This window comes from Liolophura sinensis, chromosome 3 (genome assembly GCF_032854445.1).
Source record: "Liolophura sinensis isolate JHLJ2023 chromosome 3, CUHK_Ljap_v2, whole genome shotgun sequence".
Taxonomy (NCBI): Eukaryota; Metazoa; Mollusca; class Polyplacophora; order Chitonida; family Chitonidae; genus Liolophura; species Liolophura sinensis.
The window spans coordinates 5,574,154-5,587,078 of record NC_088297.1 but is presented as its reverse complement, the minus strand read 5'-3'; the positions used below and the strand labels follow the sequence as shown (position 1 = coordinate 5,587,078).

General features: G+C 43.2%; 1 protein-coding gene across 1 annotated transcript; it reads left to right on the top strand.

The window, feature by feature from the left end:
- Window positions 1–3,289: 3,289 nt before the first annotated feature.
- On the top strand, window positions 3,290–12,581 carry LOC135464023 (extracellular calcium-sensing receptor-like). Its single transcript, XM_064741498.1, has 8 exons — window positions 3,290–3,518; window positions 3,915–4,024; window positions 4,290–4,603; window positions 5,689–5,798; window positions 7,879–8,069; window positions 8,760–9,369; window positions 9,668–9,787; window positions 11,317–12,581. Exons 1-8 carry the CDS (start codon window positions 3,290–3,292, stop codon window positions 12,579–12,581), a joined length of 2,949 nt encoding a protein of 982 aa, XP_064597568.1.
- The last annotated feature ends 344 nt before the right edge of the window (window positions 12,582–12,925 follow it).

The window sequence follows — 12,925 nt, the reverse complement described above, 5'->3', positions numbered from 1 at the left end:
TGTATATGCTTTACATTCAGATATGTAAACATAATTAAGTTTTAAATATGAAAAAGGAGCTTCCGTGGCCGAGGGTGGAAGCACGGCATAATGACCCAGGAGCCTGTCATGAATGTGGTCGCTGTGAGTTCAAGTCCAGCTCATACTGGCTTCCTCTCCGTCCGTACGTCTGGTAGACCTGCCAGCACACTGAGGATGGCCGTGGGTTTCCTCAGGGCTCTGTCCGGTTTCCTCCCATCATAATACTGGCCGCCATCGTACAAGTGAAATATTCTTTGCATCATCATTATTCATTATAATTGGTGATTTATTTATATCAGTCTCTTGCTTAACTATATGCGTAAAACACCAATCTAATAAATAAATATTTAGTTGTATATTTTTACCACTGCAGTGGACTAACTAAAATCGTACGTTACATGCATACAAAATAATATACATGTATATATTCAACCCTGGTTGCCTCTGTCCAATGTGAACACAGAGGCTATAGTACGTGAAAACGTACTTGTCCAGTTTTTCCACCCATAAAACTCACCGCCAAACATCGGGTATAGATGAACAACCCTTGAATATGGCGTTAAACACACGTTAAATAAATAAATAAATTAATAAAAAAAACTTGCATGTTTAAATTTGCTAAAATTATCCACAAGCACTTACATTGGTGACACTTGTTTGTCAACAAATGTACATTTTTGAGGTATGGACTATCGTTTGCAGTTTAAAATACATAGTTGATTTTTTAAAAATAGTTTGGGTGTTTTTTTTTATTTATGAAGGATGGGGGTAGCAGTCGGTGTTACAACAGGCCTATTTACCGCTGACATGTTTAGAGTCCTTAGAGTGTTATACGAGCACGAGCGCTCATTTAAACATTAAAGGAGTGTCCCATATCGATTGAAAAAAAAGATCACACAAAACCCAGTCCCCAAACGTTCACTAAGGATTGAACATTTGCATATATATGTGTCCATTTAACATTAGACGATCGGTATAGGCCTACAAATATTTTAGCTGACGATTGGTATATGCTGACGGATATTCAACAAACATTGTACGATTTGTAATTTATCACTGAACGATTGGTGTACTAATGTCCATTTATCTGTTTAATTGGCGGCCTAGGTGGCTTCGATGGATATGAAAATGTCATCTTAACGTTGAACGATGGATATGCGAATGTACGTTTATTGGTGGGCGAATGAATGTCACGATTGGTGCATACGGATGTTTTCTTCATACATGTATGTAGTAAATACTTGACATTCGAAAGTTCCATCATAAACATTTTACAATGTAGTATATGGATGAATAAGGAGGTTTATGAAGTACTGGGCGATTAAGTGTTTTACTCCACACATAAACCTGATCTTCTTCTGTTAAGGGAAAATATACACGCCAATAAATTAAATAATTAAAATAAAATTCATAAATTTGACGACTGTCATACAAATACCTTTTAATCGGGCGATTCATATACGAACGTTGGTTTATAGCACTTGATAATTAGTATTCTGATATTCCATTTACTTGCATCTGTGAAAGTCACATACGAGTGTGGGAATCTTTTCCGTTGGACGCGAAGCCCTCCCTATGACGTCACTCGGTGTGTTTCTTCATTCTCCGTCAACCTCATGCATTGAGAAAAAAAAAAAGAGAAACTTAAACTGTTCAAGACCCGATCATTTTGTCGATAAATTTTTCTTCTGGTGAGCAACCAGTTTTGTTTGCAGAGGTTATTTGATTTCGGTTAAGCTCTAGTCGATACGAAGCTGGTCTTCTTGTGTTTAGCGAACTCATCCGCCAGGAGATGGTCTTGGCAGGCGCTGATCAATGTCACATTAATACCTAGGCCAAGCTGATACCGACATATACACGTAAGTTCGGACACACTGGTAAACCTTGATTATTTTTCCACGTACAGGTAAGATCGGCCACACAGGTAAGCCTTGATTATTTTTTCACATACAGGTAAAATCGGCCATACAGGTAAGTCTTTATTATATCCTCGCGTACAGGTAAAAATCGGCCATACAGGTATATCTTCATTATATCCTCGCGTACAGGTAAAAGCAGCCACACAAATAAACACTGATGATGTCCTCGCGTACGGCTAAAATCGGAACACACAGTTAAACCGCGAAAATGTAACGGTGACTACAGTGTATATAGATTATAGGATAATCTTAATCCTCTTGTATTGTTGTTACAGGATGTTGGTCCTTCAGTCAGAGTGTAAGCATATATACCACATCAACAGGCCACAAAGGGGCCGATATTTGCGGTCTGTGAAGAGGGAGGTAGTGTCTTCACGATAAGCAATAGTTACTGGGAACATTTGCCAGAGAGATGAAACCTCGATGGTTGTCGGTCCACCCACCATAGTCCGGATATAACCAGAATGGCCTTAAAACACTGATAAGAATGGACGTGCTTTTAGCAGTCTATAAGAATGACAAATCCCTTAGTGACCATGAGATCTTGGTTTTGGTTTCACAGTCGGTGAGGGAATCTAGGCAAATCTCATTTTATCTGATTTATAGTCAAACACTCAGTGGCCTTGTGACTGGCGTGCTCTTCTGCATCATGATGACTGAGCAGTCTCTCACCAAAACGATCGCTGTGAGCTCAAGTCCAGCTCATACTGGCTTCATCTCCTGTCGTACGTCGGAAAGGTCTTTCAGCAACCTGCGGGTCATCGTGGGTTTTCTCCCGGGCTCTTCGGTCATAATGCTGTCCGCCGTCGTATATGTGAAATATTCTTAAGTACGACGTAAAACACCAATAAAATAAATAAATAAATAAATAAATAAATCAAAGAAATGGCGAGGGAATCTGATATATACTTCTAAAATTTTTGTGTTAACCACCAGTGTCGAATATATCAATTAAATTGTCTAGTCATATGTATGTCCAATCCTTCATTACGATTACACAGCGTATGAATGCGTTACCTCGATTAATTAACGACGTTCGCAAACTCCTATATATCATCGTCTTTGGTTGACCATAGGAAAGGAATGTAAAATGTAAATATGCAGTAAACTTTACCTTCCTTTTCTCTCTTACATTTGGAGGTAGACTCTTCAAGTCTTGGAAGACGGCTCCAGAGTCCATGATGTAAGAAGAGTGTGAGGCATACAAGGGCGAACATTCCTTAAGATCTCATCATTACATCCAAGGATTTTTTTCTGACTAACTTTTAATTGCATGTGTTTAGTGAAACTGGTTAGTTTGTCTTGTAAGCCTGCTTAGGTAAGATTTCCGAAAACCCACCAAATTTGTCATGAGGATCCTGCGAGACACACTAAAGTCTGACGTTATCAAATTGTGTACTCACGTGGTACTGTTACAAATAGCCTTACCCTTGGGCTTGGCGCTTAATGTGATTGCTCCGGAACGACTTCTGAAAGAACGACTTTACCAATCTGGGGACTACATCATAGGAGGACTGTTTCCGCTACATTTTGGGGTCACTGCAGACCGGAAGTTGTGCACCAACTTCAGTGAAAAGGGTGAGTTTGCGTTAAAGCTTATAAATCTTAGATCTACCTTTCCACTTGGAGCAGTGATGTTTCCAGTCCATTCACCCTTGTGGGTGGTGGAGAGAATCCCGAATCCTTTCACTAATTTGTGGACCGATTTTGACCACTGTATTATTAATGGCCATTGTAAAATTTAAAGATGCCAAACTGATAAATACTAAGGAATGTAAGAATGAAACAATTTATTTACACGGAGTTAGAAGGTCATGATTGAAAATGAACGCTTCATTTTCTGTGTTGGCCGATAATTCAGATAAACTCACTCAGGAGCCAACACCATCTGTCGTGTTTCCGTTTCACGAAAGATGGTTGCAGAAAGACGTATAGAATGAAGAATTCAACCAATAAACTAATCCATCATTGCAGGATTATCGTGGCTCCAGGCTTTCCTCTTCGCCATTGACACCATTAATAAAGACACGACGATTCTCCCCAACATCACCTTAGGTTATGACGTCAGAGATGATTGCAACCAGGTGAGTGAGTGCTTGACAGTGGGAAGTGATCATGGTGAGGTCACACCTTGCATTTACATAATGGCTCATGTTGCATATGGCACCACCTCCGCAAGATAAACAATATGCCTGTATAGCTGCGGAAAATAAAACGCATGTATAAGCCTTTTAACCAAAAGCTGACATGCAATGTAACGATTGCATATAAGTCTCATCGCATATTTTACCAGCCTAAATGCGTACATTATAAGCATATTTAATATCGATCGTATATATAATCATACAGGTTGACAGGGCGGTGGAAGCTGCCTATGACTTTATCTCAGGTCGGAAGTTCCTCGGTAGGCGTTCAAGTGGCGATTGCGCAGTGGAACCAACAGCGTCGTCCAATGATCGGCCACCAATAGACCCACGTCACCGAAATTGCATGTCAGTCACTTCTAGCAGACGACCGAGTGTCTCCGCTGTTGTCGGGTCGGCCAGTTCGGTTCTTTCCGCCACGATAGCGAATATTTTCGGCGTCGAGAACATCCCACAAATCAGCTACGCCGCCACAAGCCGATGGTTGAGTGATAAGAAGCGGTACAGATCATTTTTCAGGTAAGTTTCATACCATCCTATTGTTAATTGTGCGATTTTGCATTCGCGGGAAAATAGGAGACATTCGATTACACACGGTAAAGTCGTGTGCACGCTTACATAAGTTTTCTGCTTAATTCATTTCCAGAAGTATTTATTTTATTTATTTATTTGATTGGTGTTTTACGCCGTACTCAAGAATATTTCACTTATACAACGGCGGCCAGCATTATGGTGAGAAGAAACCGGGCAGAGCCCGGGGAAACCCACGGCCATCCGCAGGTTGCTGACAGACCTTCCCACGTACGGCCGGAGAGGAAGCCAGCATGAGCTGGACTTGAACTCACAGCGACCGCATTGGTGAGAGGCTGCTGGGTCATCATGCTGCGCTAGCGCGCTAACCAACTGAGCCACGGAGGCCCCTTTCCAGAAGTAAAAATATTATTAAAAAAGGCATGGTCTTATACGTGTAGGCCCATGTTTAGGTGTCTCTTAGTCATTGTGACTTAAAAAAAATGAAAAATAAAAATTAAACACGAGTATGAGTCATTTTGGCTTTCTTCAAATGTAGCTCTAACACGTACCTCCGCGGTGCTTGTATACTAATACCATCTTGAAAAAAAGACATTAAAGATGCATGAAACTTCTTAAATATAGGAGTACAGGATGTGGCCTAAGATATAACAGTACAAGAAAGATTCAAAGCTGTCTTCTTGGGGAGTAAAAATGGCTCTAAACTAGAGTTTTTCAAAGGCCTCAGTCCAGAACTTCAGCAGCTTGCTGTCAGTAGTGAAAGCTGTCGACAACCGGAAAAAGCCGATATTCTTGGCGCTAAGCTGGTTTAGCGTGCATGTTAATCGATGACGTCATACCCGAATATTTCCTGGCATTGAAGGATAATCTGCATAAAACAGAAATATAAAATATGCCTCAAACATGAATTTCTGTTTCTAATTTTTAGAGCATATCATTTTCTTTAAAAGCATACTCTTTGTTTTGCTGTACCCTTCCATGCATCTTTTAAACCATCATACTCCATGAACAGAAGTAAAATTATTACCGGGTGGTTGAATAGTCTGTATCACGAATTTATTTGTGTACCACAGGACTATACCTTCGGATGACCTTCAAGTCAAGGTCATTGTGGATTTGGTACACCATTTCAACTGGACATATTTGTCAACGTTGGCAACTGATAGCGTGTATGGGGAGTTGGGTGAGTGTATGGTGGAGTTGGTGAATGTTTGTTGAGTTGGGTGAGTGTATGGGGGAGTTGGTGAGTGTATGATGAGTTGGGTGAGTGTTTGAGGAGTTGGGTGAGTGTTTGGGGAGTTGGGTGGGTGTTTGGTGAGTTGGGGTAAGTGCATGGTGAGTTGTGTGAGTGTATGGTGAGTTGGGTGAGTGCATGATTAGTTGGATGATTGTTTGGAAAGTTGTCTGAGTGTTTGGGGAGTTGTGTGAGTGTATGGTCAGTTGGGTAAGTGTTTGGGGAGTTGGTTGAGTGTTTGGGGAGTTGGTGAGTGTATGGTGAGTTGGGTGAGTGCATGGTTAGTTGGATGATTGTTTGGGAAGTTTTGTGAGTGTTTGGGGAGTTGTGTGAGTGTATGGTCAGTTGGGTAAGTGTTTGGGGAGTTGGGTAAGTGTTTGGGGAGTTGGGTGAGTGTTTGGTGAATTGGGTAAGTGCATGATGAGTTGGGTGAGTGTTTGGGGGAGTTGTGTGAGTGTTTGGGGAGTTGGGTGAGTGTATGGTGAGATGGGTGAGCGCATGGTGAATTGGGTGAGTGTATGGTGAGTTGGGTGAGTGCATGATGAGTGGGGTGAGTGTATGATGAGTTGGGTGAATATATGGGGATTAGGTGAGTGTATGGTGAGTTGGGTGAGTGCATGGTGAGTTGGATGAGTATATAGTGAGTTGGGTGAGTGTATTGTGAGTTGGGTAAGTAAATGGTGAGTTGGGTGGGTGCATGGTGAGTTGGGAGATGGGTGTGTATATGGTGAGTTGGATAAGTAGGGTGAGTTTGGTGCGTGTATGAGGATTGGGTGAATATATGGGGATTACGTGAGTTGGGTGAGTGCATAGTGAGTTGGGTAAGCGGGGAGTTGGGTTAGTATGTAGTGAGTGTGGTGCGAATTTGGTGAGTTTTCTGGGGTTCGGTGAGTGTTTGGGGAGTTGGGTGAGTGTATGGGGAAGTTGGTGAGTATATGATGAGTTCGGTGAGTTGGTTGAGTGTATGAGGGTTTGGTGAATGTATGGGGATTGGGTGAGTGTTTTGGGAGTTGGGTGAGTGTTTGGGGAGTTGGGTGTGTGTTTGGGGAGTTTGGTGAGTGTATGGTGAGTTGGGTGCGAGTTGGGTGAGTGTTTGGGGCGTGGGGTGAGTGCATATTGAGTTAGGTGAGTTGGTTGAGTGTATGAGGGTTTGGTGAATGTATGGGGATTGGGTGAGTGTTTGGGAAGTTGTTTGAGTGTTTGGGGAGTTTGGTGAGTGTTTGGGGAGTTGGGTTAGTGCATGGTGAGTTGGATGTGTGTTTGGGAAGTTGGGTGAGTGCATGGTGAGTTGGAAGAGTGTTTGGCGAGTTGGTTGAGTGTATGGGGAGTTGGGTGAGTGTATGGGGAGTTGGGTGAGTGCATGGTGAGTTGGTGAGTGTTTGGTGAGTTAGGTGAGTGTTTGGGGAGTTGCGTGGGTGTTTGGGAAGTTTTTTGAGTGTTTGGGGAGTTGTGTGAGTGTTTGAGGAGTTGGGTGAGTGTTTGGGGGAGTTGGGTGAGTGCTTGGGGAGTTGGGTGAGTGCATGGTGAGTTGGATGAGTGTATTGGGCAGTGGGTGAGTGCATGGTGAGTTGGGTGAGAGTTGGGCGAGTTGGGTGAGTGTATGATGAGTTGGGTGAGTGTATGGGAAGTTGGTGAGTGTATAATGAGTTGGGTGATTGCATGGTGGGTACATGTATGGGGAAAGCTTGTGTTTGTATGGTGAAGGGACGGGGGCTAAGGGAGTTCATAGAGACGCTGGTGAGTTTTGTTAGACGGTATTTTGAGTATACATTCAATAAATCTATATAAGCACGTCGTCATGTAAATTTCATAGGGGTAATATGTAGTGTTTGTAGGAAGCTGGAGTTGCAAAGTAAATGCCATTTATTCTAGCCTCGATGAGTCTGGTTCTAACGAAGAACTTTCACGATTAACTTGAAACTAACTGGTTATGCTAACCTTTCTTGCTTCTCGTCACGACAATACTTCTAATGTGGTGTCAAATCCTAATTCCTCACTCTTGCGTCTTCCTGGCTCCGCGTCTCTGCAGGTGTCGAAGAGTTCCAGGAAGAAATCAAACAGCAGAAAATCTGCCTAGCCGTCCGCCATGTTCTTCCTTCTGGCGGAAGTAGAGGCGCCCTGAAGAGGTTTGTAGACCGCCTCCAGCGATCGGAGGAAGGCAGAAAATCCTCAGTGGTGCTTGCGTTCCTACCAGAACACGAAGCCTCGTCGTTGTTGGGGGTGAGTCAGGAAACGCACCGCTTTATTGGCCTACCTCCGTCTTTGTCCGTCTGTCTGTTTGTACGTCGGATCACATGTATTTTATCTATCACATTCTGATCTGGATCTGAATTTATCAATCAGCTTATGCATTAAGTCAAATATTCAAACACAGCAAAAATTGAAATGCTTGCTTTAGGAAGGTTAAAATTTGTACACTGATTCTTTACTGCAAAGCAATGTACTAACCGAGTACTCTTTTGAGTGTACATTTTTAAGCACTGCAATTTATGACTAAAGTTACTTGATGAATACGAGGCCTCGATTGTTGAGGTCGATTTTTCTGGTACACAGGTCACCGTTAAAAGGAACCGGCCAAAATTATAGGAATTCACAACTTTTCAAACTTTTCTGCCGTGATTCCTTGTTTTATTGCTCTCTCAAATAAAAACCAGCGCAAATGCCCCATTGCAACGATATTCCGCGAAAGGTTTCGTGTCCTTTTGTAATCTGGTCCTTCGTTAAGTCAATGGCTCATGTTAAAAGATGCTAGGGAGCCCAAATCAAATCACAGGGTGTTAAAAACTTAACCGATTAACCGACAGCTGACTTGTAGAACTGCTCAGTTACAGCTCTTTAACTGAGTGGAACACATCTGCAGGTATTTAAAGCTGTTTTAAGCAGACATTTCTCCAATTTCTCTGCTTGCAGGAAATCAGTCGATATAAACTCAAGGGGAAAACTTTTATAGCTTCCGAGAGTTGGGCCGACACGGCTTCCACTCTAGAACAGCCACCGGAAGTTGTGCAGGGAATGCTGGGTATTATATCCAGCAGGGGAACAGTGCCGGGATACTCTGATTATCTGAGAGACATTTCAGGCGAGAATCTTTTAAGAAACAATCCGTGGTTAAAGACATACCTGGAAGAAAAGTTGCACTGTCATTTCGAGGCCAAGGCCAGACAACTGGACTGTTGGGAATTGCTCGAGAACAGATCTTCGGTAATAAACAACACCTTGTTCACGAACGGGAAGGTGTCGAACGTCGTCGACGCGGTGTACGCCATTGCGCATGCTCTTCACAGTCTGCTCTGCGATTCCGGTTCCTGCGAGAAAAGACACATTGTGCACGGGGATCTCTCCCAGTCCTTGCACAATGTGAGTTTTCAAGGCTGCCAGGGAACAGTTTCATTTGACCATAACGGGGATGTCTCTGCAGCCAAATACGTCATAACCAACGTCCAGAAGGCTGGGAATGGTTTAAAGTACGTTGACGTTGGTAGCTGGAACGGAACTTTGACTGTCGCAGATCACAAAATTGGTGAGATATATTCAAAATATTCGATCTCCATAATTCAAATACTGTATCGACAACATGTAAAACTAAAACTCACAATGTCTGGAAATTCCATACGTGGAAAAGTTAGTCATTAACGTGTCAAAGGTGGGTGGTTTACCCCGGGAATTCCGGTTTCCTCCAACCTTAAAACTGCCTGTCATTGTGTAAGTGCCAAATTCTCGAGTACTGCGTTAAGCAAAAATCGATTTAATAAATATTTTAGTCATGGCGTTATCTAAATCTTACCAAAGAACTAAGTAAACGACTCTTACTTTTGAAGAGTGGAATAACGGCTATGGGTCAGCTCCCGTCTCGGCCTGTAGTGAGGACTGTACCCCAGGATACCGCATTCTCTACAGTTCCTCTAAATGCTGCTGGGCCTGTGTCCTCTGCGATGAAGGTATGCTCTCTTCCTGGATGCCAGCATCGCAACGTTTTTAAATATTACGCCTTCTGGGTGTGACCAGAGATTCTGTTTGTTAAACAGTCTTTTTTCTTCATCGTCACTGTGATTCGCTGTGTCGTTATATTTGCAACGCGGTATGCAGAACACAGCTTTACCCACACACACACACGCTTGTACCTAAAATTCATGTACACAAAACAAAGAAACAGAAACAGGAAACAGAAATTTATTTATATGATTAGAGTTTTACGCCGTACTCAGGAATACTTCACTTATACGACGGTAACCAGCATTATGGTGGCATAGCTCCGTTAAAACCCACGACCATCCGCAGGTTGCTGGCAAACCTTCCCACGCACGGCCGAAGAGGAAGCCAGCATGAGCTGGACTTGAACTCACAACGACCGCATTGGTGAGACGCTCCTGGATCATTACGCTGCGCTAGCGCGCTAACCGACTGAGCCACGGAGGCCCCCAACTATGGTGTTCAAGATTCAACACAAGAACGATATGATTAAACTCAGTGATATCAATTGTACCATATTAATCTACATATAACCCTGTCTATTGGGTGCGATTGTTTCAAGAACAGAATTTTCAAATCATATATATTTAAGTGATAACAAGAAACCACTGACTTAAGGATACTAAACTAAGGATGTATGAAACCTTGGGTTTTTCGTCGTCTAATATACAGATGTCCTGACACAGGGAAGTACAAAAAAGCTTCCCCGTTTTCTTCTTGGGGCGTAGAATGGCTTTAAACTACAGTTTTCATAAACCCAGGAGTCAGTTCGGAAATTAAGTTGCTTTCAACGATGCTAGTTATGAGGGTGTCAGAAATGGGAGGGGGGGAGGGGGAGGGGCTTTAAGCTGGTGCCGCGTTTCCAGTAAATTCACCCTTGACGTCATGTCCTAAACTTTATGTCTGTTGACGGAAAATATGCATAAAATAGAATGCTTATCAAAATATATAAAATATGTCTTGTTTTAATGTGATTGTATGTTAAATGTGATAAAACACAGCACTTTGAGTAATTCTAGACCAGTGACGTCTAATAAATTACGTATAACATCACTGCATTTTTGTACATGATTCTGCTGAAGCCATGGTGCTAGGGGGGCGTGTAATGTGCTAGTATTTTCATGAACAGTTAGAATAAAACCCTAATTCAGGTAAACTGACAAGAGGCCGTATTTCACCGGCTACGTGTGACCATTTGCTCGCTATCACACTGTCGTCGCTGCTCTGGTTTTTCTCTCTATGCTGTACATCTTAGTCATATTAACAACGAAAAGTATCTTTCTCGTGTTTTTTGGCATAATGTTTCCGGTTTCCCTTAAAACTATTATCTCAGTTTTGCAATTCCTTTTTTGTATCCTATAATAAGCAATAATCAGATCTTAAGAAGTTTCTTTTCCGTTAAGTATTTTGATAGACTTGACAATGTAATATGCAGGATTTTTCGGATTGCAGATTCATTTTTCGTTGTATACATTTCGTTATATTTTCATTTTTTCAGACACCTTTACGAATTCCACAAATCAAGAGGTTTGTTCGAGTTGTAAAGACGTATTTGGAAAGGGATGGACGAACAACACCAACAATACATCGTGCGTTGAACTACCCCTGGAGTACCTCACCTGGGAGGACACCCTCGCCATCGCCGCCTCTGTCATATCTCTTCTGCTCTTCGGCGCCGATGTCTTCTGTCTTGGGGTCTTCATCCGATATCGTGAGACTCCGGTCGTGAAGGGGTCGAACAGAGAACTGACCTTCCTGTTGTTAGTTTTTCTGGGGTTCTGCTTCCTGAATCCATTCCTCTACATCGGAAGACCAAACGACGTCCTCTGCAAAATCCAACCGAACATCTTCGGATTCGTCTACACCGTCTGCATCTCTGTCATGTTCGCGAAAACCAGGCGGATCTTGATGGTATTCACGGCAAAGATGTCCAGCCTCTCGGCGATCCACTCCGACCGACGACGCTCCGAACAGAAGCAAGTTCTCCTCTTAATCACGATGACGCTGGTGGAAGGTAGCATCGTGGGCATGTCCACCTACCTGATGTCTCCTGAGGAGACCTACGATTACAGCAAACCGCGTCGCGTCATTGTCGACTGCGGGACGCCATGGCTCACCATCCACCTCATCGCCATGTCCTACACCTGTCTCATCGCCATCATCTGCACCTTCCTGGCGTTCAAGGCTCGGAAACTACCGGAAGCGTTCAATGAGGCTCGCTCCATCAGCTTCACCATGTTCGTCATGATTCTGGTTTGGATCGGCTCCATTCCGGCTTATCTTGGCTCTCACGGAAAAGCCCGAACGGCGTGGTTCTGCTTTTCGGCAACCTTCGCCGCGCTGCCGAAGCTCCTCTTCCTCATCGTACCCAAGGTTCGCATCATTCTTTTCTACCCGGAGAAAAACCGAGCCGATGTAGTGAGGTCGCAGACCACCAACCACATCCTCACCAAAGCGGTGCGTCGCACGTCAAGCGTGTCAATCGCCAACAGCGGCTCTCAATCTGCGCAACTTCGGCGTCGCAGCAACACTGCGGGGTCCACCGATAGCGGGACCGTGATGATTCATACTCGAAAACACGGCAAAGCCAAACGCCAGGCCTCCTCGACCGAGTCACAAATGGACAGCCGTCGCTTCTCGGACCTCTCTGAAAGGAGCAGCCGGTCAGACTACAGCGAGCCGCGGACGACCATAGAGACAGATATAGACCTTACTGACAATAAAGCAAATCTTAACGAATTTTCTAGCGACACGAAGCTATGAAAATCTGAAGAAAGTCTCGTATTAGAAGACAATCATATTCTAGATTCAACACGTGGCTTGATTTTCTATGATTGCTTATAGATTAGACTTGCTGTGGACAAAAGATTTGTCGAAGTTCAAGACATTACATCTCAAGAAATCGCGACGTACTAGGTACCTTTCATGTAACTTAGATTCTGCATACATGTCCATCTGACTTAACATTTAACCATTCTAGGGCCTCAAAATGACTTGCTCTCTTGTAATAAAGAACTTACAGATCTTAAAGTGTCTTACACTTATGTCTAAGTGCGCACATGCAGGTTAACGTATGCCAGGTATCTTAAATGGGATGAAAATGTATT